General features: G+C 44.2%; 1 protein-coding gene across 1 annotated transcript in view; it reads right to left on the bottom strand.

Moving 5' to 3' along the window:
- Nucleotides 1-1,921: 1,921 nt before the first annotated feature.
- LOC140723897 (NACHT, LRR and PYD domains-containing protein 3-like) overlaps nt 1,922-27,742 on the bottom strand; it is a 44,557-nt gene continuing 18,736 nt past the window's right edge. Inside the window, exons 6-12 of the mRNA XM_073038436.1 lie at nt 20,048-20,219; nt 19,870-19,935; nt 4,744-6,481; nt 3,470-3,556; nt 3,148-3,318; nt 2,823-2,990; nt 1,922-2,658 (exon numbers count right to left, since the gene is read on the bottom strand). Coding sequence (XP_072894537.1) covers nt 2,571-2,658; nt 2,823-2,990; nt 3,148-3,318; nt 3,470-3,556; nt 4,744-6,481; nt 19,870-19,935; nt 20,048-20,219 — 2,490 coding nt within the window. The 3' untranslated portion in view covers nt 1,922-2,570. The remainder of the gene's footprint in view (nt 2,659-2,822; nt 2,991-3,147; nt 3,319-3,469; nt 3,557-4,743; nt 6,482-19,869; nt 19,936-20,047; nt 20,220-27,742) is intronic.

Below are 27,742 nucleotides of genomic sequence, written 5' to 3'. Positions count from 1 at the left end.
AGTATATAAATAAACTGACCAGTGTCTCTCAGACTCTCTCTCTCAGGAGAATATAAATAAACTGATCAGTGTCTCTCAGTCCTCCTCTCACAGGCACATATTTATACACTCAACACGTACAAACAAGCTAGATGAACTCAGCAGGTAGGGCAGCATCCGTTGAAATGAGCGGTCAACGTTTCGGGCAGAGACCATTCATCAAGACTGAAGAACGAGGGGGCAGGGGCCCTATAAAGAAGTTGGGGGAGGGTGGAAGGTGCCAGGTGAAAAGCCAATCAGAGGAAAGATCAAGAGGTGGGGGAGGGGAAGCAGGAAGGGGATAGGCAGGAGAGGTGAAGAAGGAATGTAAAGGGAAAGCACTATGAGTAGTAGAAGAAGGCAGAATCATGATAGAAGTGATAGGCAGCTAGAAGAGGAGGCAGAGTGAAAGTGGGATGGGGGAAGGGAGAGGCAGGTGTCTCTGTACATTCTCTCAGGGTCATAGCCATACACTGGCCTGTGTCTCTCAGTCTCACTCTCTCTGAGGTATATCCATAAACTGGCCCGTTTCTCTCAGCCCCACTCTCTCAGGGGTACTCAATGGTTTGGAGTGTTTAACCCTTGAACCACAGTGCCGAATCCATTATTTTTTGGAGGATTTTCGGTTCGATTCCATTGCTGTTTCCGTAGCAAGCCGTGATGCAGGCAGTCAACACAGTCTCTACTACACCCCAGATTTCTGAAAGAGTAGCTACAGAGATCGTGGAGGCATCACTGGCGTCCTTTGTGAACTACTCGAATCTGAAAAGGTTCCTGTGGATTGGAAATTACACATGTCACGCCACTCCTTAAGAAAGGAGGGAGGCAAAAATAAGAAAGTGTAGGCCAATTAGTCTTACTTCATGGTTAGGAAAATGTTGGAGTATGAGGTGTCCGGATACGTGATAAAATAGGGCAAAGTCTGCATAAGTTCCGTAATGGGAAACCTGTTGCAATTTTGAGGATATAACAATCAGCATCAACAAAGGAGGTCAGTGGATTTAGTTTACTTGTTTTTTCAGAGGGTATTTGACAAGGTGCTGCACATGAGGCTACTTAATGAGATAAGAACTGGTTGATTTTCAGGAAAGATGCTACCATGGAGAGTTTACAAAAATAAATTTAGTCTGTAATTAACTCTGGTGGCCCCATCAGAGGAAAGACATCGAGGCTTTGCAGAAGATATAGCCGGTGCTAACCAGGATGCGTCCTGGATTAGAGAGCATGCACTATAATGAGAATTTGGACATACTGGGGTTGTCGTCTCTGGACCGGGAGAGGCTAAGAGTAGATCTGCTGAATTTTATACAATTTATGAGAGACATGGATCTACCAGACAGACAGTATTTTCCCCACGGTTGAAATGTCAAATAACAGAGGGCACATTTTAGAGGTGAGATGGGGTAATTCCAAAGGACATGTGAGGTGCAGGGTTTATTCTTTTTTTACACAGACTGCTGGTGTGTGGGCTATAATGCGTGGGGTGGTGGTAGAGGCAGATTCATTGGGAACGTTTAAGAGATGTTAAAATAGGCAAGGTTACGGTGTGGAAAAAGATTTCAGGGATAATTTATTTTTACAAAAAGAGGCGTGTGTCTGAAAGCACTGCGGAGGGTCGTGATTGAGGCAGATACATTCAAGACATTTAAGGGACAGTCAGATAGGGAAAGGGATGGCACAAAAAGCAGGGTTTTAGGCTGTGCTGTGGTTAAGAGTTGGACAGAGCTTGGGAGCGCGGGGGCAGACGGGAAGAAAGCATGGGATCAGCGTGGGTGCTGTGGGGGTTACGAGATCCTGGGTAGCAAACCTCCCTCCGCCTCAGCTGTGCCTCTGCGAGAAGCTCTGGATCGCTGTGGATGATGGGGTTCCCGAGCAACCTCAAATCAAGTCCAACACCAAGACAGGAAGTTATAGCGATGTATTGATTTTATGATGACAAATGTAAATTAAACAATGTGTAACCTGCTAACTTGCGGGAATAACTAAGTTGTTCCTGATTCACTCAGAGTCAGATACAATTAACTGCCAGGTGACAACGAGTGACCGGTTGAATAATCAGTCCCGTTTCTCACCGTCACTCTGCATCGGGGAACCGATGATTATAAAATCACACTTCAGGGCCGTGTCCGGGATCGCTGCAGATCGAGGGTCACTACCAGGTTATTTGTCAATTTAACATGATTATATTGGCCAGACTGCTGAATGTACTGTCCTCAGCAAAGAGAACAAAAGTATACTCTCCCAGTATATTCCCACCTCAGGACACTGGTGTCCCAGACTGAGTCACACCTCCTGGCTCTTTCCGTCTGTGTAATTCCCCAAGACCTCATTAAATGAGCACCCATGACATCCAGCAGAAACAGAGCCGCTGGTCAGAAAGGGGAAATGCATGTCTATGCAAACTCCTCCAACGTCAAAGAGTGCTTGGTTTGAGAAGAGATCCGTTTGAACCACTGGGAATTAAAACTGGAGCGTTGTCATCAAACGGGAGGGCAGGGAATCGGTCAAAATGTCCCCATCCCACGGGCAGGGATGTTCACACATTCAGACGTTCACAGGTTCACTCTCAGTCCGGGTCTGGGTTCCTGCAGAGATCTCAGTTCCTTCTCCCCGGTCTCACTGAACCGATTCCCGAACAGCCTGAAACAGATGGAAGAATAAAGATGAAATAAACAGATTACACAACAGTGTCAGTAACAGGGGACCGGGGTTAATGTTTCAAAAACGCTGACAAACTAATATCACCGGCGAACCCACAGATCCGCTGATATTTTATCACCGTGAACATTAACAGGAAGACTCACTCGATAGAGACCAGACTTGGGACCTTCAGTATGAAGCCACGGAGAGCAGGGATAGATCGGTCCGTGAGCGAGTTTGATCTCAGGGCCAGCTCCGTTAGTGATCGGTTTGTACTGAGAGCGGAGGCGAGATCTTTGGCACCAGAATCTGTGAGACCGACATCCCACAGCCTGGAGATGAGAGAGAGAGTGAGGGTGAAGGATACAGAGAGACAGGAGATGGTACAAATCCCCAGTGTTTATCAGTAACACAATTACAGATCACATTAATATTCAGTGTCAGACACCCAGTGACTGTAAGCACAATCTCCCACAGACTGGTACTTACCACAGTTTCTGTATTTTACACACCGGGTTCATCAGAGCCGCAGACACCAGTTTCACTCCTGAATCTCCCAGTTTATTAACACTCAGGTTCAGCTCAATCAGTGTTCGGTTTGCACTGAGAGCGGAGGCAAGATCCTCAGCACCAGAATCTGTGAGACCGACATCATTCAGCCTTGGAATGAGAGAGAGTGTGTGAAAGACATACAGACAGAAGACATTGGAAATTACCAGTGTTTATCAGTAACACAATTACTGTTCAGCTTGATGTCCAATGTCTGATACCCAGTGACTGCAAACACAATCACCCACAGTCTGGTACTTACCGCAGTTTCTGTATTTTACACTCCGGGTTCCTCAGAGCCGCAGACACCAGTTTCACTCCTGTATCTCCCAGGTCATTCCCCCCAAGTCTAAACACAAAGAGACAAACTAATGAACAAAGAGATTGAAACCGTGGGTCTGAGGGAATATCTCTCACTCAGATATTTCAGAAAACATGAAACCCTTCAGTAATTAACTAATCGGAATTCTCATCACTGTCAAATGTCACTACCAAATGTCAGTAATTTAGTGTATCAGTGTGACTCTGTAATTTCCCATATTCTGTCTCCTTCCCCAACAGTTGGTATAGTGTCCCTCATGTGAGAATTACCAAAGGAAACACGGTGGGAAAATTATCCCTACAGGAAGAAGGGGAAAAAGGAAGAGGGTTCCCTATAGAGTGATGGGGAATGAGGAAGAGTGATCCTGAGAGGATGATGGGGATGGGGAAGAGAGATACCACAGGATGAAGGAGGGTGGGGAAGAGTGATCTCATAGGGGGATGGAGGATGGGGAAGAGACAATCCACAGCATGAAGCGGAATGAAGACGAGTGATCGGGGGTTGGAAGAGAGATCACCACAGGGGAAAGGGTGATGGAAGGATGTGGACAAGCGAATGCACAGGATGAATGGGACTTGTGCAGAGAGGTTCCACAAGAGTATAGTGTTGAGTAAAGATGTTCCCACAAGAGGAGGTGATGCAGAAGTAGATCCATGGGAGAGGTTGGTCTGAACTGAGGTCCATAATCAGGAGAAAAGATGCCCACATGGTGACTGGGTATCGGGTATGGAGTATGTACTGGGTACAGGTGGAGTGATGGCGATAGCAACTTGCAGGGAAGGGCAGAGGAGGACAATCTCACAGTGGTATTTCCCTACCTGTCACTGGGAAAGCCAGCTAACCCTCCCTTGTCCCTCAACGGGAAGAGGGTGTGAAGTTCCTACTCAACTCTTGCAGTCACTGTTGGTGTCGCTGTCAGCAACAGTGAGAAGGAACTTTGTCAATAGACGTGTCACAGGAAGCAAGAAACACGGCCATTCCTCTGATTTACTACCATTAAACTAATGGCCGTTGTTCACTGATCTGATGAAGTCTCCAGATCCCATCAGAAAGAACCACAGAAACCTCCTGTCCTTGGGGAATTACTGACCCTTGGTCATTTGTCACAATTTTTCATAATTTGATTTACTCCATTTTTTTTCCCAAGTTCCTTCACATTGAAACCACACAATGGAACAGTTTCACATTTCACAGTGAGAGAGAAATCTGGTTACCTCAACTCCTGGCACTTGTGCAGCCCGGTTCCCAGCCGCTGGATTCCTTCACACTGAATTCGGCAGTTCCAAAAATCGAGCTGTTTTATTGTATTACAGAATCCGATGACATGAGACAGGACCGCGCAGTCAATCGGGGTCAGTGGCATTTCACAGAATGAAAGTTTTTCCACAGATCCCAGTGTGGCCTGAGCCAGTCCACGATTCTGAGATTCAAACAGGTAGTGTAATGCGTTCAGGAGGCTCCTTGTATCATCTTTACCAGCAGAGTTATGTATCTGGTGTAGAACCTCCTCCTTCACCCAGTCAATCACCCGGCAGGTTGTTTCATGAGGAAATGGACCCAGAATCTCCTCCAGGCCCCGAGCTGTCATTCGGTTGGAGAGACCAGCAACAAAACGGAGAAATACCTCAAATCGCCCATCTTCTGTGTTGTGGGCTTCCGTGAGGAATTTCAGGATATCCCCAGGATGTGGATTCAGGAATTGTGCGACGGCAGCTACAAACTCTTGGATGGTGAGGTGTGGGAATGTGTACACCACGCTCCGGGCAGAATCCTCTCTCTCCAAAAGTTCCATCAGGAACCCGGACAGGAACTGGGAAGGCTGCAGATTGCAGTTGATCAGGTCTCCATCTGTAAACACAATCTTCTTCTCGGACACTCCTCTGTAGGCCATCTGACCAACCCTGAGTAACACTTCACGGGGGTTCTCAATCTCACGGCCGTGGTTTTTCAGGATGTTGTAAATATAGTAGGAGTACAGTTGGGTGATGGTCTTGGGAACTCGCTGCGGGTCCCTGACTCTTTGTGTGAAGAAGGGGCCCAGTGCCAGGGCGAGGATCCAGCAGTAGGAGGGGTTGTAGCTCATGGTGTACAGGATCTCGTTCTCCTTCACATAATTGAAAACAGCTTCCGCCACCGTCTGATCTTCAAAATGTCTGATGAAATATTTCTTCCGTTCCTCATCAACAAATCCCAGGATTTCAGCCCAGACACTGATCTTCGCCTTTTCCAATAAATGTAACGCAGTGGGGCGGGTGGTCACCAGCACTGAACACCCTGGGAGCAGCTTGCCCTGGATTAAACTGTACACAATTTCAGACACCTTGCACTTGAATTCAGGATCTGTGCATGTGGACTGAGCCTCTGTGTCTCTCCGTCTGTCAGCAAAATCAATTGTGTCATTGAATTCATCCAAACCATCAAATATAAACAGCAATCCCTTTGGGTTCTTCCAGACTTCTCTCAGGAAATTCCCAAAGTAAGGATGCTGATCCAGAATTAGTTCCTTCAGGTTTATTCGACAGTTAATACTGTTTAAATCACGAAATTTGAAACTGAAGACAAACTGGAACTGTTGGTATATTATCCCCGTGGCCCAGTCATAAACAATCTTTTGTACCATTGTTGTTTTCCCGATCCCTGGGACTCCCGCCACTGCTGCTGAACTCCCAGATTTTGATTTACTCCGGGAAAAGCTGCTCTGGAACAACTGATCAGTCCGGATTTTTTCCAGCTCTCCGCGGAGATGTTTCTCTCTACACTCCTCGTGGTCTCTGCCTCTTGCTAGCAGCTCATGTTCCACCAGTGTCCGAACTCGAACAGTAGAAATGACCGTGAGCTCAGCGTATCGATCAACCAGCTGGAAAACCTTCACCTTCTCCGTCATCAGGATCGTGTTCACTTTCAGTGTTTCAGTTTCTGCCCGCAGAGTCTCCTTGTGTTTCTGTTGAACATCTTCCATGGGAACAGAGAACATATTCAAAATGTTAAATGGCTCATCTGACAAAGAACTTTATAACTGCATTTCAACATTCAGTGTTTGAGATTACGTGAATAAATTCAATGCTTCCATGGATATTAGGACAGAAAGTAAAATTCTGTTCACAGACACCGGCATTGACAGTAACGGATGTCCCTGGAAATGTCCAATCCTCATTTTCTGGTTCTAGTTATTTGTGAAAGTGAACATTCCCCTGATTGCACTTTTTGAGGAAGCTTAAACAAGCATCACTCCCCACTAACATCTTAACTACATTCTACAGAGGAGTGGTTGAGAGTGTGCTGACCTTTTGCATCACAACCACCAGGTTGTGGAGTACCAACTCCAGCTGCAGTGCTGCCGACAGAAAACCTTGCAGAGGGTTGTTAGGGGAACAGAGAAGGTTATTGGGGTCTCCTTACCTTCTGTCCAAGACGTCTTTCAGAGTCGATGCCTCCAGAAGACACGGTACATCATTAAAGACCCCGCACACCCTCTCCATGAACTGTTTGTTCTTCTGCCATCAGGCAAACGTTACAGGAGCATCAAAACTAAAACCACAAGGCTGCTAAACAGCTTCCTCCCACAGGCAGTCAGATTGCTAAATAGCTGCTCGATCTGACTCTACTTTGGACATTTTTAACTGCACTGGACACTTGTAACTTGATTTTAACTGACATGTGGCTGTTGTGTTTTTCTTTTTATTGTTGTGTTTACTATTTATTGTTGCGTTTGTTATGTTATGATTGCATTGCTCCTGGGAAACGCTGTCTCATTCTGCCCTGCAGAGCTGATGTACAGTTAGAATGACAATAAAGTTTTCGAATCTTGAATATTCTATTGCAATCCTGACTGCACTCCCGTTACAACATTTCACTATATTTAAAGCATTGTTTGCATCATTAACAGACGATGTTAATATTGATCTGGTGTGGAAATATGGAGAGCAGGACACTGTGCATTTTGTCAAAGCTGTACACTGGGGAGTCACAGGTGTCCACTGCTCTTGCATCAAAACAGGAGCAGAATATGCGGGAAATACTCAGGTTGGGCAGCGTCTGGGGGAGAATCACATTGAAGTTGTGGATCGATAACCCATCGGAATGATAAGAAAGAAAACGGGTGCTTTCCAATTCCAATGGGTAGTTTTCAATCACTGTGATGGAGGATTGGTGGAAAGATGGGATCTGTGTTAATGGAAGAAACCACAAGCGTCTGTCTCAGTGATGTACATCGTGTCTGTGGGCGAGGGTGGTGAAGTCTTGGCAAATGCTACTCATCAGTCTTGCTGTGGGGGTGTGGGGCGCTGTCTGATGAGGCCTCCGTCTGTCAGAGCCGACCGTGGATGTCCTGCCCCTGCAAGCCGGGACACTCCGATATGGAGAGGAAGCTTTTGCCGATATAGCAAGCTCCCTCTCTCCATGCATCTGATGAACACAAAGTAACGGCAGACACTGACAAAGCTTGGCACCAGAGGTGTCATAGGATATGCCAGTCTGCGTTGAACACCATTTAACACTGACTTAGGGGCTCCAGGTCAAGAATTTTCCCACTGGGTTTACTCCCAAACTCTTCCCCATGAGGGGTACAGTTGCAAGGCAGCGGAGCTTTGAGATCAGAGTTTTCTTGTTCCTGGGTGAGCTGCCAATCACAGCCGATGAGCCACATCTGAACAAAGCGACTGGCTGTAATGCATCAGTAACCCACCTTTGCCCCTTCTCCTGTCAGAAGAAACGCTTTACCAGGCTTAGTGGCTGAACCACACGTGAAGGGCAGGAGCTGGACAGAGGCTACTTGCCACTGGGATCATTTAATAGGACGTGGCAGCTCATCCGCACTGCCAACCCCCCGGGTATAACAATCTTAAGCAACCAAGGGGCACTGTATTATTGGCAATCAATCTGTAAATTAGTTTATTATTGTCACATGCACCACTGTAAAATGGAAAACTTTTCTGCATGCGATCCGTACAGATCATCACATCACATCGGTGCAATGAGGTCGTAGAATGAGTCGACTGTACTTCCTTAGAAGGTTGGCGTCATTCAATGTCTGTAGTGAGATGCTGAAGATGTTCTATAGGTCAGTTGTGGAGAGCGCCCTCTTCTTTGTGGTGGCATGTTGGGGAGGAAGCATTAAGAAGAGGGACGCCTCACGTCTTAATAAACTGGTAAGGAAGGCGGGCTCTGTCGTGGGCAAAGTACTGGAGAGTTTAACATCGGTAGCTGAGCGAAGGGCGCTGAGTAGGCTACGGTCAATTATGGAAAACCCTGAACATCCTCTACATAGCACCATCCAGAGACAGAGAAGCAGTTTCAGCGACAGGTTACTATCGATGCAATGCTCCTCAGACAGGATGAAGAGGTCAATACTCCCCAATGCCATTAGGCTTTACAATTCAACCGCCAGGACTTAAGAACCTTTTTAAAGCTATTATTAATGCTTTTTGAGATAGTGATTTAGATGCATATCATATTTTTTTACTGAGTTAAGTATTGTATGTAATTAGTTTTGCTACAACAAGTGTATGGGACATTGGAAAAAAAAAGTTGAATTTCCCCATGGGGATGAATAAAGTATCTATCTATCTATCTATCTATCTATCTATCTATCTATCTATCTATCTATCTATCTATCTATCTATCTATCTAGAAGGAAAAATGGAACAGGATAGTTCAGGGAAACAGTGTTTCAGTTGCCGAGAAAATGCAGTGCAGGCAGACAATAAGGTAGAAGGTCAAAGGATCATTGGGAGGTCAGCGTTGAGTTTTTTTTGGGACGATGTCCCTAAACTGTAGAATTCAACACCTAAAACTACAGTACTGTGCAGAAGTCTGAGGTGTATATTAGGACTGACACATTTTGTCTTTCATTTTCTAGTTTGCACTTTATCCCGTTGTGATGCGGTTTGAACGGCAACGTCTGGATGAAAGGTGCTTTATAAATAAGTTATTATTATTATTATTATTATTATTATTATTATTATTATTATTATCATCATCATCATCATCATCTTAGCCTAAACTGGTAAAACCTGAGGTACAGGCATAGCCAAGCACACTCATGTCTCAATTGACAGGAGAATTCTGATTATTCTCGTGGTGTATAGTATCGAGGGTTTTCGAAAATTTACACAAGTATTGCCGTGTGGGCCTAATTTATTAATACTATTCTGTAAAGCCTTTAGGATGATACCAGTTAATGATATTACGATTGGGATAACGAATACCCTGTTCGTCTTCCATAGTCATTCATTTTGTCCTTTTAATTTAACATATTTCTGGCATTTTTTTACTAATTCATTTCTGTAAGCTATGTGTGTTTGGAATGGCTATATATATTTAAAAAGTTGCTTTTGCTTGTTTATTCTGTAAAATTACATCCGAACGCATATCATGGATTATGCTATCTGAAATAATGATCGGACGCAGTATGATATGAAGGACTCCGATAGGACTCTAAAAGTGGAGCAGGCTTGTACTTACTGTAAGTTGTGGTGTTTTTCATCAGTTGTAGTTTAAGCAATGTTTTTGTGAACGTTGTCCACCACTTGACTGTGCTTGTGCAAGTAATGAGATTCAGTTAAACTACTGCAGGATCTTGTAAAGTCGGATTGTTTCTGGTTTCTCTTGTAATTTTCAGCATTTATCGTCATGAACCTATTGGTCGTTTATTCTGTATTTTTGATAACTACATGTGTTAACAACCTTGTCCTGTATTGCGACAATGATCCCTTCTGTTTCTGGGAAGAGTTCTCCAACTCTGAGCCAGGGGCTCGACGCTTCCTTGTCGACATCTAGTCGTCTCAGATCGTGTGGCTGTCTTCCACGGGGAGTCAGACTGTTCCATTGGTTAGCGTTTTATGACAGTTTCTTCATATTTTATGGGTTAAGTTTTCATTTTCGTTCAGTGATGTGTACCCCTTATTGGATTTGCATATGCTTGTACGGAGTGCTGAATCCTGCTTGCGTTATAAAAATATGTCAATAGAGCTAATTGTGGATTTCAGAAAAGGCGAGATGAGGGAACACAACACACCAGTCCTCATAAAGTTATCTGATGTGGAAAGAGTGAGCAATTCCAAATTCCTGGCTGTCAGTATCTCCCACTATCTAACCTGGACCCAATATATCTATGCAGCTACAAAGAAGGCACAACAGTGACTATATTTCATCAGGAGTTTCCAACATCACTCGAATATTTCTACAGGTGTAACTTGGAGAGCATTGTAACTGGCTGCATCACCGTCTGGTTCATGGGGACTACTGCACACGATTAGAGTAAGGCGTACACTCAACGATTCAGAACAACTTCTCCTCTGCCATCCAGTTTCTGAATGGACATTGGACCCATCGATACTGTTTCATTAATCTCTTTTTAAATTTCTATTTCTGCACTACTTATTTAGTTTAATATTTCATATAATCACACAGACATGCATAGTTCTATATGTTCAACTTCCAGGCAGCTTTGCTGCACAGCCAGATCCACTGTCTGACAGGCCACATGTCTCGAATGGATAACTCCAGGTTACCGAAAGCAGTACTCTACGGAGAACTCTCTCAGGGCAAGAGAGATCGTGGTGCCCCTCGCAGGAGGTACAAGGACCAAATTAAGCAGAGGCTCTCTCAGGCAAATATGGAGGTCAACGAGTGGCAGCCGCTGATCCACGGAAAAGCCAAGGATTTTGAGGAACCCAGAAGAGCGACGCTGAAAAGAAGAGGGGATGCAAGAAGGATCCAACTATCCAAGCGCCTGCATCCCAGCTGCCCCTCTGTCCCAACTGCTCCCGGGTATGCAGATCCAGAATTGGCCCCTACAGTCACCAACAATCGTGTCGTCATCCAGTGCCACCACCCTCCCCCCCCCACCTCCCCCCCCTACACACACACACACACACACACACACACACACACACACACACACACACACACACACACACACACACACACACACACACACATTTGGGAAGAGAACAGGATTTAGGGTATGTTTCATGATCATTAATGCTTGGTGGAACCCCGGAATGCCCATTCCCTCAAATCCTTTTGTTCCCCGGATCTGCAGTACCTGGTGCTGCTGTATAAACCTTTCTGGCTACCAAGGGAGTTCCCGGCTGTTATTATCACAACTGTGTAATAACAACATCCCCCAGTTGTGTGTTATTGTCACAGAGGGGGGATGCTTCCCTTCAGAAATCGGTCAGGACTTCCCAAACCACAACATTTGTATCAACAGTTCCGTGTAAACAGCACTTGCCGTGTGACCGACTGCTTACAATGCCGGTGATCAGCAGGAGCTCAAGAAATTCAGCTCTGATCTGTGCAAAGTCATCCAGGCAGCAAAACGACAATACAGAGATGGTATTCAGGCACAGCTCTCCACCAACAACACACACAGCTTATGGCAAGCTCTGCACCCCAATGCAGACTTCAGAGCTAAGTGCAGTGGTGCTGCCAACATCGCTCCCTGTCTCCCAGAGGATCTAAGCCTCTTTACGCTCGGTTCGATATCGCCAACACTGAGACCCCGAGGAGAGCCGACAAAGCGACCTGCACATTGGCCATCTCTGAGGATGAAGTTCGCAGATGTTTCTAACGAGTGGACAGTCGCAAAGTTGAGGGACCGGACGGCGTCCCAGGGCGGGTACTCAGGATGCGCGCGGCACAACTGGCAGGTGTATTTACGGATATTTTTAATCACACCCTCTCCCAGTGAAGAGTTCCCTCCTGCTTCAAATCATCCACCATTGTTCCTGTACCTAAAACGACTAAGGCAACATGCCTGAACGTTTGAGTCCTGTCGCACTCACCTCAGTAATAAGCAAATGCTTTGAGAGGCTGGTCAAGGACTGCATCTGCAGCTTGTTACCACCCACACCGGACCCCCTACAATTCACCTACCTACACAACCGATCAACAGATGACACAATAGCCACTGCTCTGCACACCTCCTTAAACATCTGGAGAAGAGGGATGCTTATGTGAGAATGATGTTATTAGACTACAGTTCAGCATTCAACACCATAGTTCCCTCCAGGCTCGACAAGAAGCTCAGAGACCTCGGCCTTGACCCTGCCTAGTGCAGCTGGATCCTGGACTTCCTGTCAGATCGCCGGCAGGTGGTAAGAGTGGGCTCCCTCATCTCTGCCCCTCTGCCCCTCAACACAGGAGCCCCTCAGGGCTGTGTCCTAAGCACCCTCCTTTACTCTCTGTATGCGCATGACTGTGTCGCCACCCACAGCTCCAATCTGCTAATTAAATTTGCTGAGTATACTATATTTATTGGCCAAATCTCAAGTAATAACGAGGCAGCCTACACAGAAGAAGTCATCAGCCTGACACAGTGGTGTCAAGAAAACAACTTCTCCCTCAATGTCGCAAAGACAAAGGAGCTGGATGCAATGTCGCAAAGACAAGAGGAATGGAGATAGGTTAACCCCCACTGATATCAATGGATCTGGGGTTGAGACAGTGAACAGCTTTAAGTTCCTCGGCATTCACATCACTGAGGACCTCACGTGGTCTGTACACATCAATTGTGTGGTGAAAAAAGGCACAACAGCACCTCCTTCACCTCAGATAGAACCATGGAACCGTAGAACATTACAGCACAGCCCTTCCTGACTGTGCCAAACCATTTTTCTGCCTAGTCGCACTGACCAGCACCTGGCCCATATCCCTCCATACCCCTCTCATCCATATACCTGTCCAGGTTTTTCTTAAATGTCAAAAGTGAGCCCGCATTCACCACTTCAGCTGGCAGCTCATTCCACACTCCCACCACTCTCTGCGTGAAGAAGCACCTTCCCCAATGTTCCCTTTAAACTTTTCCCCTTCACCCTTAACCCATGACCTCTGTTTTTTTCTCCCCTAGCCTCAGTGGAAAAAGCCTGCTTGTATCCCCTCTACCTATACCCATCATAATTTTAAACACCTCTATCAAATCTCTTCTCATTCTCCTACATGCCAGGGAATAAAGTCCTAACCTATCCAAACCTTCTCTGTAACTCAGTTTCTCAAGTCCGGGCAACATCTTTGTAAACCTTCTCTGCACTCTTTCAACCTTATTAATATCCCTCCTCTAATTCGGTGACCAAAACTGCATACAATACCCCAAATTCGGTCTCGCTAATGTGTTATACAACCTCACCATTAGATTCCAACTCTTATACTCAGTACTTTGATTTATAAAGGCCGATGTACCAAAAGCTCTGTTTACGACCCTATCTACTTGTGACGCCACTTTTAGGGAATTATGTATCTATACTCCCAGATCCCTCTGCTCTACTGCCCTCCTCTGTGTTCTGCCATTTACCTTGTATGTTCTAATTTGGTTTGATCTTCCGAAGTGCAATACCTCACACTTGTCCGCATTAAACTCCATCTGCCATTTTACATCCCATTCCCCCAACTGGTCCAGATCCCTCTGCAAGCTTTGAAAACCTTCCTCACTGTCCACTACACCTCCAATCTTTGTATCATTAGCAAATTTGCTGATCCAATTTGCCACATTCTCATCCAGATCATTGATATAGAGGACAAATAACAATGGACCCAGCACTGATCCCCGTGGCACATCACTGGTCACAGGCCTCCACTCAGAGTAGCAATCTTCCACTACCACTCTCTGGCTTCTTTCATTGAGCCAATGTCTGATGCAATTTACTACCTCTCCATGTATACCTAGCGACTGAATCTTCCTAACTAACCTCCCATGCGGGACCTTGCCAAAAGCCTTTCTGAAGTCCATGTATATAACATCCACTGCTTTCCCTTCATCCACTTTCCTGGAAACTTCCTCGAAAAGCTCTAATGGATTGGTTAAACATGACGCATAAAGCCATACTGACTTTTTCTACCTGTCTACCGAAATACCTGGAGACCTTATCTCTTAGTATTCCTTCCAACAATTTACTTACTACCGATGTCAAACTTACCGGCCTATAATTTCATGGCTTACATTTTGAGCCTTTTTTAAACAACAGAACTACATGAGCTATCCTTCAATCCTCTGGCACCCGGTCCGTGGATATCGACATAATACTTATGCCAGGGCCACTGCAATTTCAACATTAGATTCCTCCAAGGTCCGAGGGAATACCCCGTCAGGTCCTGGGGATTTATTTACTCTGATTTGCCTCAAGACAGAAAGTACCTCCTCCTCTTTAATCTGCATAACTTCCATGACCTCCCTACTTGTTTGCCTTGTTTCCATAGACTCCATTCCAGTTTCCTTAGTAAATAGAGATGCAAAATACCCATTTAAGATCTCCCCCATTTCTTTTGGTTCCATACATAGCCGACCACTCTGATCTTCAAGAGGACCAATTTTATCCCTTACTATCCTTTTGCTCTTAACATACCTGTAGACGTTCTTAAAATTATCGTTCTCCCTGACTGCCAAAGCAACCTCATGTCTTCTTTTAGCCCTCCTGATTTCTTTCTTAAGTATTTTCTTACTCTTTGTATACTCCTCAAGCATCTTACTTCCTCCCTGTTGCCTATACATGTTATACATCTCTCTCTTCTTCTTTATCAGAGTCCCAATATCCCTCGATAACCAAGGCTTTTTATTCCTATTCTTTTTGCCTTCAACCATGACAGGAACATACAAACTCTACACTCTCAAAATTTCTCCTTTGAAGGCCTCCCACTTACAAATCACATCATTGCCAGAGAACAACCTGTCCCAATCTACGATTTTTAGATCCCTTCTCATTTCTTCAAATTTGGCCTTTTTCCAGTTTTAGAACGTCAACCCGAGGACCAGATCTATCTTTATCCATGATCAAGTTGAAACTAATGACGTTATTATCACTGGAAGGAAAGTGTTCCCCGATACACACTTCCGTCACCTGCCCTAACTCATTGCATAATAGGAGATCTAATATTGCATCCTCCCTAGTTGGTACATCTATATATTGATTTAGAAAACTTTCCTGAACACACGTTGCAAACTCTAACCCATCTAGACCTTTAACAGGATGGGAGTCCCAAGCAATGTGTGGAAAATTAAAATCCTCTACAATGACAAATTTCTGTCTCCTGCAGTTGTCTGTTATCTCTCTGCAAATTTGCTCCTCCAAATCTCACTAACTATTGGGTAGTCCATAATACAACCCTATTAATGTGGTCATACCTTCCGGTTTCTCAGTTCCACCCATAGGGCCTCAGTAGACAAGCCATCTAATCTATCCTGCCGAAGCACTGCTGTAATATTTTCCCTGACTAGCAAAGCCGCCACCCACGCTTTATCCCTCTGTCTCTATCACGTCTGAAACATTGGAACCCTGGAACATTGAGCTGCCAGTCCTGCCCCTCCTGTAGCCAAGTTTCAGTAATGGCTATGATGTGATAATTCCATGTGTCAATCCAGGCCCTCAGCTCGTCTGCCTTTCCTGCAATACTCCACGCTTTGAAATATACACACCTGAGAATATTATTACCACAACCCACAACCTTGCTATTTGTGGCTTTGCATGAACTACCACCATTATTTATGTTTACCACCGTTCCACTATCTACTCTGGCACTCTGGTTCCCATCCCTCTGCCAATCTAGTTTAAACCCTCCCCAATAACACTAGCAAACCTCCCTGCAAGTATATTGGTCCCCTTGTAGTTCAGGTGTAACCCGTCTCTATTGTACAGGTCCCACCTGCCCCAGAAGAGGTCCCAATGATCTAGAAATCTGAAACCCTGCGGCCTACTCCAGTTTCTCAGCCACGTGTTCATCTGCCAGAGCATCGCACTCTTACCCTCACTGGCACGTGGCACAGGAAGCAATCCGGAGATTACTACCCTCTATGTCCTGTTTTCCAACTTCCTACCAAGCTCTCTGTACTCACTCTTCAGGACACCCTGACTCTTTCTACCTATGGCATTGGTACCGATGTGTAGCACGAAATTTGGCTGATCACCCTCCCACCTCAGAATACTGTGCAGGCGATCAGAGACATCCCTGACCCTGGCACCCGGGAGGCAACAAACCATCCGGGAGTCTCTTTTACGACCATAGAATCTCCTGTCTGTACCCTTGACTATGGAGTCCCCTATCACTACCGCTCTCCTCTTCTTCCTCCCCCCGTTCTGCACTGCAGCACCAGATTCAGTGCCAGAGATCCGGCTGCCGCAGTTAGTCCCAGGCAATCCTTCCCCCCAACAGTATCCAAATTGGTATACCTGTTCTGGAGGGGAATGGCCACAGGGGAACCTTGCAGTAACTGCTCTTTCCCCTTCCCTCGCCTGACGGTAACCCAGTTACCTGTGCCCTGTTCCTTAGGTGTAACTACCTCCTGGAAGCTACTATCTATAAACTGCTCAGTCTTTCGAATGATCCGGAGGTCATCCAGCTCCTGCTCCAGTTCCCTAACGCGGTCTGTTAGGAGCTGCAGCTGGGTGCACTTCTTGCAGGTGTCATTGTCAGGGACACCGGATGTCTCCCTGACTTCACACATCCTGCAAGAGGAGCATTCCAACATCCTGCCTGGCTTATTCTCTAGTCTGAACAAAAAAAAAGAAAAACAGCAAAACAGATGGTTGAGATGGTTGAGGACATTTGGGATGGGCCCCTAAATTGTGTGCATCCTGACTGGCTGCATCACTGCCTGGTGTGGGAATTGTACTTCTCTCAATCGCAGGACTCTGCAGTGAGTGGTGCTGACAGCCCAGTGCATCTGTAGGTGTGAACTTGCTACTATTCAGGTCATTTCAGAGACAGGGGGTAAAAAGTGCCTGAAGGATCATTCTGGACCCAAGTCTCACCAAGCACAAACTGTTCCAGCTGCTACCATCCGGGAAATGGTACCGCAGTGTTAAAGCCAGGACCAACAGGCTCCACGACAGCTTCTTCCATCAGGCCATCAGACTGATTAAGTCATGCTGATACAATTCTATTTCTACAATTGAATACATAAATACACGCTTTACTGTAATTGTGCTGCTGGCGCAGAAAAACAATTTTCACGAAATGTATCCATGATATTAACCCTGACCCTGAAAATTTTTATCTGGCTGTTGTCTCATTTTTTAGATCTGTTATTCATCATCCTCATACTGTCCTCGTTCATATCAGTCTACGCGCTTTCCAGTGCACATGGTGTTTTCCAGAAATTGCTATTTAAGTTCTTATTTTTCTTTGCATATTTCCGGATCCGTTTCAGACCAGGATATTATACCAAACCAATACGTCAATATGGGCACAGTGAGTGTTTACTACCTTCGTTATATTTTTACTGTTCAGCTCTGATTGGCAGATTTTCTTGATCCTCGATGTAACTTCAAAGTTTGTTTAGCCTTGCAGTCAATTCAGATTTTCAGCTTTGAAGTAAATTTTGTTGGAAGGTTTTCCTTTATCACACGATTATTTATTTTCTTTGCTTATTGATGTCCTAAATATACGTTTCATATTCTGTTGCATTGTATCCTGATGCTCTGTTTGATATTCCACCGGTTCTATTGCACCTTTCTTTATGTTTAATCATGTTCTGTACTTTCCTAGTCTAAAGTTCATGCTTATATATTTGGAAATTAGTTCCATTATTTGAATTATTTGTTTCAGCTTTACTGATGAAAGAACAAATAATTTAAAATCATCAATGTATAACTGTGTCAAGGTATAATTCGTATTTTGTTCTGATTAGATACCTGATTTTGTCTGTTTCAGTAAATTATGAGTGGGCTTAAAGCTAGACAAAACCATAGTGTGCTTAGTGAGTCTCTCTGGAAAATCCCTCCATTTATTTTTATAGTGGTCGTTGTTCCTCTGTGGTTGTTAATAGGACGTTTATTTTACGCGAATGCTTCATCAGATGTTGCAGAAATTTCACAAGTATTGTATGAATTTTATATATATTTGGAACCTTATAAACACACGAGGAACAGAATCAGATGTACCACCAGTCTGTTTTGTATTGATAGACAATATAACACTGAAAGATTTCTGCTTTCGACAGGGTTTGAAATAGAATTACATAATCTTTTATCTGTTGTTCAAACCCGAACGGTATTCTGTCTGCTGTACTGTGAGTATATTGTGGTTATCTAAGTTGTTATCTGAGTTGTTATTAGTTACGGGATGTACGATGCTATAATTTTAGATATAGAATTGCCTTATTATTATTAAGAGCTAATAATAACATAGTAGGTGACCATTTAGTAGTATTATAAATGCAGAATAAAGCTGTCGTTTAGACTGGTGGTACATACCTTCAGCCTTTGATATGTTCTGCCCCATGGGAGTATGACAGAGAGGATGTATGAGGTGGTTTGGGGTTCAGTAGCAAAGCTTTGGGTCGGGTTTGCGTCTTGCCAGCTTGATTGAGTTCCTCCAGGAGGTGACAAAAGTGTTGGATGAAGTTCCACATGGAAATTGTCTATTTGTATACAGGCAGAGTCTTTGACAAGATCCCACATGGGAGGTTCATACAGAATATTAACATGCTTGAGAACTGTGGGGAATTGTCCTGGCTGCCGGGGACCCAAACGGGGAGAAATTTATTGGTTGGCGGGTGGTGAATCGGTGAAAGTATTGCCATAGACGTCTGAAGAAGACACCTCATTGAGTATATTTAAAATGCAGGTCGATATGTTTCTGATTAGGAAAAGTGTCAACGTTTGCTGGGATAATGGGGTAGAGAGGAATTGAAGAGCAAATTCACTGAGCCGAATGGCTTAATTCTGCTCCTGGATCTTATGGTTTCAGGAGGCATCTGGAGTATTGTGTTCACTTCTGATTGTCGAGCTCTTGGAAGGATTGGTTAGGGTGCAGAACAGGTTCATCAGGGTGTTGCCTGGGTTCGGTGACATGTGCTACAAGTAGAGGTTTGATAAACTTGCTTTGTTTACTCTGGCGGTAGAATACAGATCTGACTGAGGTGTGCAAGTTTGAGAGATAAGAGTTTGGGTCGACAGCCTGTATTTTGTTTGTTTATTTTTACATATGACTGGTGTCTAATACCAGAGGGCATTTGGTTAAGGTGAGATGGGGTAAATTTACAGCAATTGTGGGTAGTTTTTTAACAGAGTTGTGGGTGCCTGGAATTTACAGTCTGGGTCAACATGGCTTTGTGAAGGGAAGGTCCTGCCTCACGAGGCTAATTGAGTTTTTTGAAGAGGTAACAAAAAGCAATTGATGAAGGTATGGTAGTAGATGTGGTCTACATGGATTAAGCAGAACCAACAGCTGTATTAATAGAAAAAAAATATATTGTAGAATATTCAGGCTGCAAAGAGAGATTCTTTGAATTGTTACTTGAATTCAGAGATCAGCGAATGTTTAATGGCGAATTTTGATTCCCAAGCTTTGCCAAGTCAGAGACTAACATTTGAGATGTGGTTTGAACTGTGCATTTGATCACTCACCTATCAGCTGAGTGGGTAATTCAGATAAACCTTGGGTGATGTTCATGTATTCCTGTGGATCAGGACCTGTTTAAATATTTAAAAAAAAAAACATCCATGGAAACAGAGCTAAAATAATTAAAATAACTAAAATGTTTATCTCAATGTGCTTTGTGTTCAGTGCGTGGTTTTAACATACCGAGTTCCTTTATTTCCCTCAGTATTCTGTCCAGCTTCGGTAACTCAGTCCTCCATGTCACAAAGGATTCCCACATCGCCCTCCGGGCCCGGGAACCTTTGCCCATCACCAAACTGAGGAAGAGTCTGGAACTCTCTGTCCGGTTTCCCTTTTCTGTCAGTTCAGTGACTTTCTATAAAAGGGAAACAATGAATTTATTGTGGAGCAGACAGACAGACATGGAGAATGTACAGGAAAGTATCTGTTCATGGCCGCAGTAGCTTCAGAACAGATGCAGTCACTGGGCTGCTGCCTCATCCTCCCTGGGTTCAGTCATTAACAGAGAAACAGTAACTGAAGGAAATTCTCAATCAATAGTGTGTAAGAATAAGGATTTACTGACACCCTGCAGTAGATGCAACGTGATTAATTTCCTCAGTCTGTCAATGTGCAGTATTACATCAACAAGATGTGACAACAAGAACTGAAGAGAGGGGAGAGAGAGAGCAAAAACAAATGGATCGTGGCTGACAAAAGTTTATAGTTGGGTGCTTAAATCAAAAGATAAATATTGAATCGAAAGGATACGCAGGTAGGTGAAAGTGTTGGGTCGAAGCTGCTGTCATTAAAAATGAAAAGTCCTGAGAAAGAGGTGATAACGGATTGGACGATGTAGATGTTAAGAAACTGCATAAGTAAAATAACCCTGATGATACAGGCCTGTTAACAGTAGCCAGGATGTGAGCTACAAATTACAACAGGAGAGGGAAGAGGTATGCAAAAAGGGGAATGTGAAAATAGTCATGGGGAATTTCAATATGCAGGTAGCATTGGAGAATCTGGTAGGTGTTGAATCCTGAGTGAGGAAATTTATAGAATGCCTATGAGATGGCTTTTTAGAGAAGCCTATGGTTGATCCCACGATAGGACAGACGGATTTTGATTTGGTGTTGTGTATTGAGCCAGATTTGATTGGGGAGCTTCAGGTAAATAATCCCTTAAGAGGCAGTGATCATAAAATAGCAAAACTCACACTGCAGTTTGAGAGGGAGAAGGTAAAGTCAGATGGATCAGTGCGACAGTTGGATAAAGGAATTACAGAGGCATAGGAGAAGACCTGGGCAAAAATATATTCGAACATGACTAACAGGGACAATGGCAGAGCGGGAATGGCTGAAGTTTCTCGGAGCAATTAAGAAGGCTCAGGACAAGTGATCACAAAGATGAAGAATTATTCTAAAGGGAGGATGATCAACCATGGCTGACAAGATAGTCAAAGCAGCACGAAAGCAAAGGAGAGGGGACATAATATTACAAAATATAGTACAAAGCTGGAGGACTGGGATGCTTTCACAAACCAACAGAAGGCAATTAAAAAGCCGTAAGTAGAGAAAATATGTAAAATGAAGGTAGGCTAGCGAATAACGTAAAATAGCTCACCAAGAGGTCCGTCTGATATATGAGGAGTGAAGGAGAGGAAAGTGGACTTTGGGCCACTGGAAAATGACAGTGGAGAGGTACTGTCAGGGGACAAAGAAATGACAAAAGGTATTAGTAAGTATTTTGCGTCAGTCTTCACTGTAAAAAATACACTAGAACGTGCCAGATATTTGAGAATGTCAAGTGGCAGAAGTGAGTGTACTTGCCATTATTAAGGAGAAGGCACTCGGGAAGCTGAAAGTTCTGAAGATAGATGAGTCAGTTAAGTTCAGTTCAGTTTCTGTTTATTGTCATTTAGAAACCACAGAAGCAATGCAGTTAAAAAATGAGACAACGTTCCCCCAGAATGATATCACAAAAGCATATGACAAAACAGACTACACCAGAAAATTTACATAACGTTTTGTAATACCCAAATCCATAGTCCAGAGAGGCTGCTGCGTATTAATGTCGCGCTACTGTCTTAGCGCGTTCCCAAATACACCAGACAAAACAAGACTACCCAGACACACCAAGTCAGGAGACCAACTCTACCACCCAACAAACCAAAAACTAAAGCTACAAGACCTGATCACTGCACTCGATTGCTTCTGAAAAAGGAGGCTGAAGAGATTGTGGAGACATTAGTGATGATCACTCAAGAATCACGAGATTCTGGAATGGTTCCGGAGGACCGATCATTTTAAACTATAGGCCATGTAGTCTGATCAGCGTTTGGGAAGACGTCAGCAGTCGATAATTGAGGATAATGTTTCGGGGTATTTGGACGCACATGATAAGAAAAAGGCCAACATCCATGGAAGGGAATCTTGTCTGACAGAACTGTTGGAATTTTTTGAGAGAACAGCATGTTGGGTCGACAACGGAAAGTCAGTGCAAATTGTTCACTTGGACTTCCCGAGGACCTTTAACCAGGTACCGCACATGACGCCGTTTAACAAGACAGGGAACGGCAGTATGACAAGAGAGACAATAGCATTGATAGAGGATCCATGATTTTCTCCAGACAGATTTTGTCTGACTGTCAGGAAGCACAGAATGGAACAAATGGGGCTTTTTCTTGTTGGATGTTGCTGACCAGTGGTGTTCTGCAGTGGTTGGTTTTGGGAAAATTCCTTTTTTCCGTTATGTCAATGATTTGAAGGCTTTATGGACTAGATTACGCACGTTACGAAGATATGGGGAAAGACAGGAAGCGTTGAGGAAGCAGGGATTTTGCAGCAGGACATGAATGATGAAAAAATGGACAAATCAGTGACAATTGGAATGTAGTATAGGGAGGTACATGGCCATACACTTTGGCAGAAATAATGAAGACATAGAATATTTTTGAGAGTTCTAAAGAGTCTCAGGAGACCTGTTGCAGGATTCCTTGCAGGTTGAGTTGGTGTTAGGAAAGGCAAAAACAAATGCTAGCGTTCATTTCGAGAGGATTAGAATATAAGAACAAGCACTGGCCAGACCTCACTTGTATATTGTGAACGGTTTTAGTCCCCTGATCAGTGAAAATACGCGATGCATTGTGGAAAGTCCAGAGAGGAATCCAAACTGACAGAACCAGTAATATTAAACCTGATTTTGATGAGAATGATTCCTGGATGCGCCTGTACTGGCTGGAGTGTGGAAGGATGAGGGGAATCTATTTGTAATCTGTGGAATATCGAAAGGCATTGAGAGGATGTGGAGATGATGTTTCAAAGTGGGGGAGTCTAGAACCAGACGGAACAGCCTCAAAATAGAGGGACGTCCATTTAGAACAGAGATGAGGAGATTCTTTAGCCGAGGAGTAGTGAATCTGTCGAATCCATTGGCACTGACAGCTGCGGAGACCAGGTCATTGGGTTTATATAAAACAGAGGTTGGTACCTTCTTGATTTGTCTGGTCAGCAAAGTTCACTGGGAGAAGGCAGGAGAATAGAGTTGAGAGGGATAGTAAATCACCCATGACGTAGTGGCGGAGTAGGAAGATGGGCCTAATGGCCTACTTGTGTTCCGATACCTTATGGTCTTATGATGTGTAAAGACAACAGAACATTAAGGAATGTCAGTGCGGCTGCCTTATGATGGAGATTGTAACTGCCTGGCACTCATGCTGTAAAATGGTGATCACTTCCTGAATGCAGGCATGGGCTTCCTCATTTACTGAGGTATTATGAATTAAACATTGAACTGTCTTCAAGCAACATCTCTCTCTCTCTCTCTATCCCTGGCTATCCATCCCATAGGATGATGATGGTTCCTTTCAGTCAGTTAGTGGGGTGGTACCACACTCCTCAGAAAGGAACCGTGTGCGTGAGTGGAATTTAGGTGAGTAGGGCGTTGTACCGGTCGAGATCCACCCTCTCGACATCCCCTCCTGGATCCGGCAGCCTGGTAGGGTCCAAGACGGCTGGGGGAAGTTCTGTTGCAATGAATGGCCAGACCAAGCTTCGATGCGAGGGATGCGCTTTCCGCGCTTGTTTTCTAGATGGCCGTTGACCCTAACAGAGGGGTCATCCGCCCTTTGACAGGTCTTGTTTTTCGTCCTGCAGGGTGTCTAGCCACCCTCCTCACCAGGCCAGTCTGGTGGGGGAGCTGGTTTAGTCACCAACCATCCGACCATGCGACAGGTAGTACTGGGTTACATGGTACCGGTATCACTCAGACGAGTGGTCTGACCAGAACATACACTGATGATGGAATTAAGGTAGTCGAGGATGCAACTGAACATGAATGGGCTTAGGACATTGCTCTGAGAAACAAGAGGAGTGATGTCCCGGGTTTGAATGATTGATCTCCCAGAACAGTTACCAGTAGGGAATTGGAAAGGTTTTCCATAACACGAATAATGGAAAATAATTATGGAACAAATCAGCATAATTCCCTGATGGTCCACTGCACCGTAAAATAATCCCTCAGTTTCACTGCTACCATGTCTGAGGAGTTACAGTTGTGAAAGAGATTTAAAGGTTTACCATTAAAGCAGGCGTCTCCAGATGATGAATTTTAGATGATATTTACAGATGACTCCTCTTGTCTTTGGATAATGCCTGTCTGATTCATTACATACAGCGCCAATGAATCCCAACGAGAACAGAGTCACTCACGGGTGTAACACACTTGATTTTCTAATACCACTCATGGTGAGTAGGTCAGATCTAGTACAGGACAATCACTGTCTGTGAATTCCAAGGAGAGTGACCTGAAATGGGATGTTCCTGTCTCTCATTAGTTAGATATTCAGCAAGTTAACAGAATTCTTTTTTCATTTTTTCCCTTCCCTTTCAGGTAAACCTATTGATCTTCTTTTTTAAGGACAATCTGTTGAATGCTGAGATCATGAGATATCAGCCAGTCAGCAGCTTTATGTTTTGTGCTTTCTTCTTCCCTTTTAGGTCAAACTATTGACTTTTGCGGTCATGAGATATCGGCTTTGTGCGTGATCTTTCACGACTAACCTATCTTAGAGATTTTCGAGGAAGTTGCCAGGAAATTTGCTGTGGCCAAGTTTGTGGATATTGTCTACATGGATGTGAGCACGGTATTTGACAAGTTCCCTCATAGCAGGTCGGTTAAGAAGTTTCAGTTGCTCAGCATCCGAGATGAGGTAGTAAACTGGATTAGACACTGGCTTTTTGGAGGAATCCAGAGTGTGGCTACAGACTGTTGCATTTGTGATTGGCGCCTGTAACTCGTGTAGTGTCACGGGGATCGGTACTGTGCCTGTTGTTGTTTGTCATCTATATCAATGATCTGGATGAAATTATGGTTAACAGAATCAGCAAATTTGCGGATGGCACCAACATTGGGAAGGTGCAGTGGACAAAGAGCTTGCAAGAGCTAACAAGAGCTTACGCTTGCAAGAACTACAAGAGCTTGCAGTGAGATCTAGACCGACTGGAGAATGGGCGTAAAAGGGGACGATGCAATATAATGCAGACAAATTGCACTTTGGAAGGACCAAGCAGGGTAGATCTTACACAGCGACCGGTACGGCACTGAAAAGTGTGGTAGAACAGAGTGATCTGGGAATACAGGTCCATAAGTCATTGAAAGTGATGCCAAATGTGCTCAAGTTGTGGATCTGAAAGAAAGTTTCTTAGCTCATTAACCTTCATAAATGAAAATATCGTGTACAGTAGATGGGATATGATGTTGCATAAGACGTTGGTGAGGCCTAATTTGGATATTATGTGCAGTTCTGCTCACCTACCTACAGGGCAGCTGGAAATAAGTTTGAAAGAGTACACAAACAAAAACAAGGATGTTGTCAGGACTAGAAGACCTAAGTTATAAGAAAAGAGTGACCGGGATAGGACTTTATTCATTGGAACGTGGAAGATTGAGGAGAGGTTTGAGAGAAGTTTACACAATTACATGGGGTATAGACAGGATAAATGCAGCAACATTTTGTACTGCGGTAAAGAGATATTATAACAAGAGGTTATCAGTAAAGGGTGAAAGGTGAAAAGTTCAGGGGGTACAAAGGTGAAACTTGTTGACTCAGAGGGTGCTAAGATTGTGAAACTAGCTAGCACCGCAAGCAGTACAAGTGGTTAAAAAAAGTCTGGATAGATCAATGCATGATGAGGGTATAAAGCGCCATGGCCTGGTGATGGTCAATGGGAATACATAGTTAAGTAGTCCAGCATGGAAATAGATGGGCCAACAGGCCTGATTCTATGCTGTTCTTTTCTATGACTATGACAAGTAAGCCACACGTTGTTTGGGAACTCACGGAGCCAAGACCGGATGTGGTTAGCAGGTTTCCTTCTGTCAAGTACAGAAGTGAAGCCGGTTGCCTCAGTTTACAATCTGTCAGTTTAATACTCATCCTGGATTAATGAGATGAGGTGAATCTGCCCGACAGTGCAGACAAGATTTGAAATCAGTTTCAGACTGAATGCCTGTTCGAAGACCCGATATATATAACCATATAACAATTACAGCACGGAAACAGGCCATCTCGGCCCTTCTAGTCCGTGCCGAACGCTTACACCCACCTAGTCCCACAGGCCCGCACTCAGCCCATAACCCTCCATTCCTTTCCTGTCCATATACCTACCCAATTTTACTTTAAATGACAATACCGAACCTGCCTCTACCACTTCTACCTGAAGCTCATTCCACACAGCTACCACTCTCTGAGTAAAGAAATTCCCCATCGTGTTACCCTTAAACATTTGCCCCCTAATTCTCAAATTATGTCCTCTTGTTTCAAACTCCCCAACTCTCAATCATCTCGATCTATCACCCTCATAATTTTAAATACCTCTATTAAGTCCCCCCTTAACCTTCTACGCTCCAAAGAATAAAAACCTAACTTGTTCAGCCTTTCCCTGTACGTTATGTGCTGAAACCCAGGTAACATTCTAGTAAATCTTCTCTGTACTCTCTCTATTATGTTCATACCTTTCCTAACATTCGGTGACCAGAACTGTACCCAATACTCCAAATTCGGCCTTACCAATGCCTTGTACAATTTTAACATTACATCCCAACTCCTATACTCAATGTTCTGATTTATAAAGACCAGCATACCAAAAGCTTTCTTCACCACCCTATCGACATGAGATTCCACCTTCTGGGAGCTATGCACCATTATTCCTAGATCACTCTGTTCTACTGCATTCTTCAATGTCCTACCATTTACAATGTATGTCCTATTTGGATTATTCCTACCAAAATGTAGCACCCCACACTTATCAGCATTAAACTCCGTCTGCCATCTTTCAGCCCACTCTTCTAACTGGCCTAAATCTCTCTGCAAGCTTTGAAAACCTACTTCATTATCCACAACGCCACCTACCTTAGTATCATCTGCATACTTACTAATCCAATGTACCACCCCATCATCCAGATCATTAATGTATATGACAAACAACATTGGACCCAATACAGATCCCTGAGGCACACCACTTGTCACCGGCCTCCAACCTGACAAACAGTTATTCACCACTACTCTCTGGCATCTCCCATCTAGCCACTGTTGAATCCATTTTACTACTTCAATATTAATACACAACGATTGAACCTTCCTAACTAACCTTCCGTGCGGAACCTTGTCAAAGGCCTTACTGAAGTCCATATAGACAGCATCCACTGCTTGACCCTCGTAAACTTTCCACATAACCTCTTCAGAATATTCAATAAGATTTGTCAAACAACCTTCCACGTACAAATCTATGCTGACTATTCCTAATCAGACCATGTCTATCCAGATAATTATATATACCATCTTAAGAATACTTTCCATTAATTTACCTACCACTGACGTCAAACTGACAGGCCTATAAT

The sequence above is a fragment of the Hemitrygon akajei genome, unplaced genomic scaffold (assembly GCF_048418815.1).
Source record: "Hemitrygon akajei unplaced genomic scaffold, sHemAka1.3 Scf000144, whole genome shotgun sequence".
Lineage (NCBI taxonomy): Eukaryota > Metazoa > Chordata > Chondrichthyes > Myliobatiformes > Dasyatidae > Hemitrygon > Hemitrygon akajei.
The sequence above is the reverse complement of the archived record's forward strand: the minus strand, read 5'-3'. Positions and strand labels throughout refer to the sequence as shown.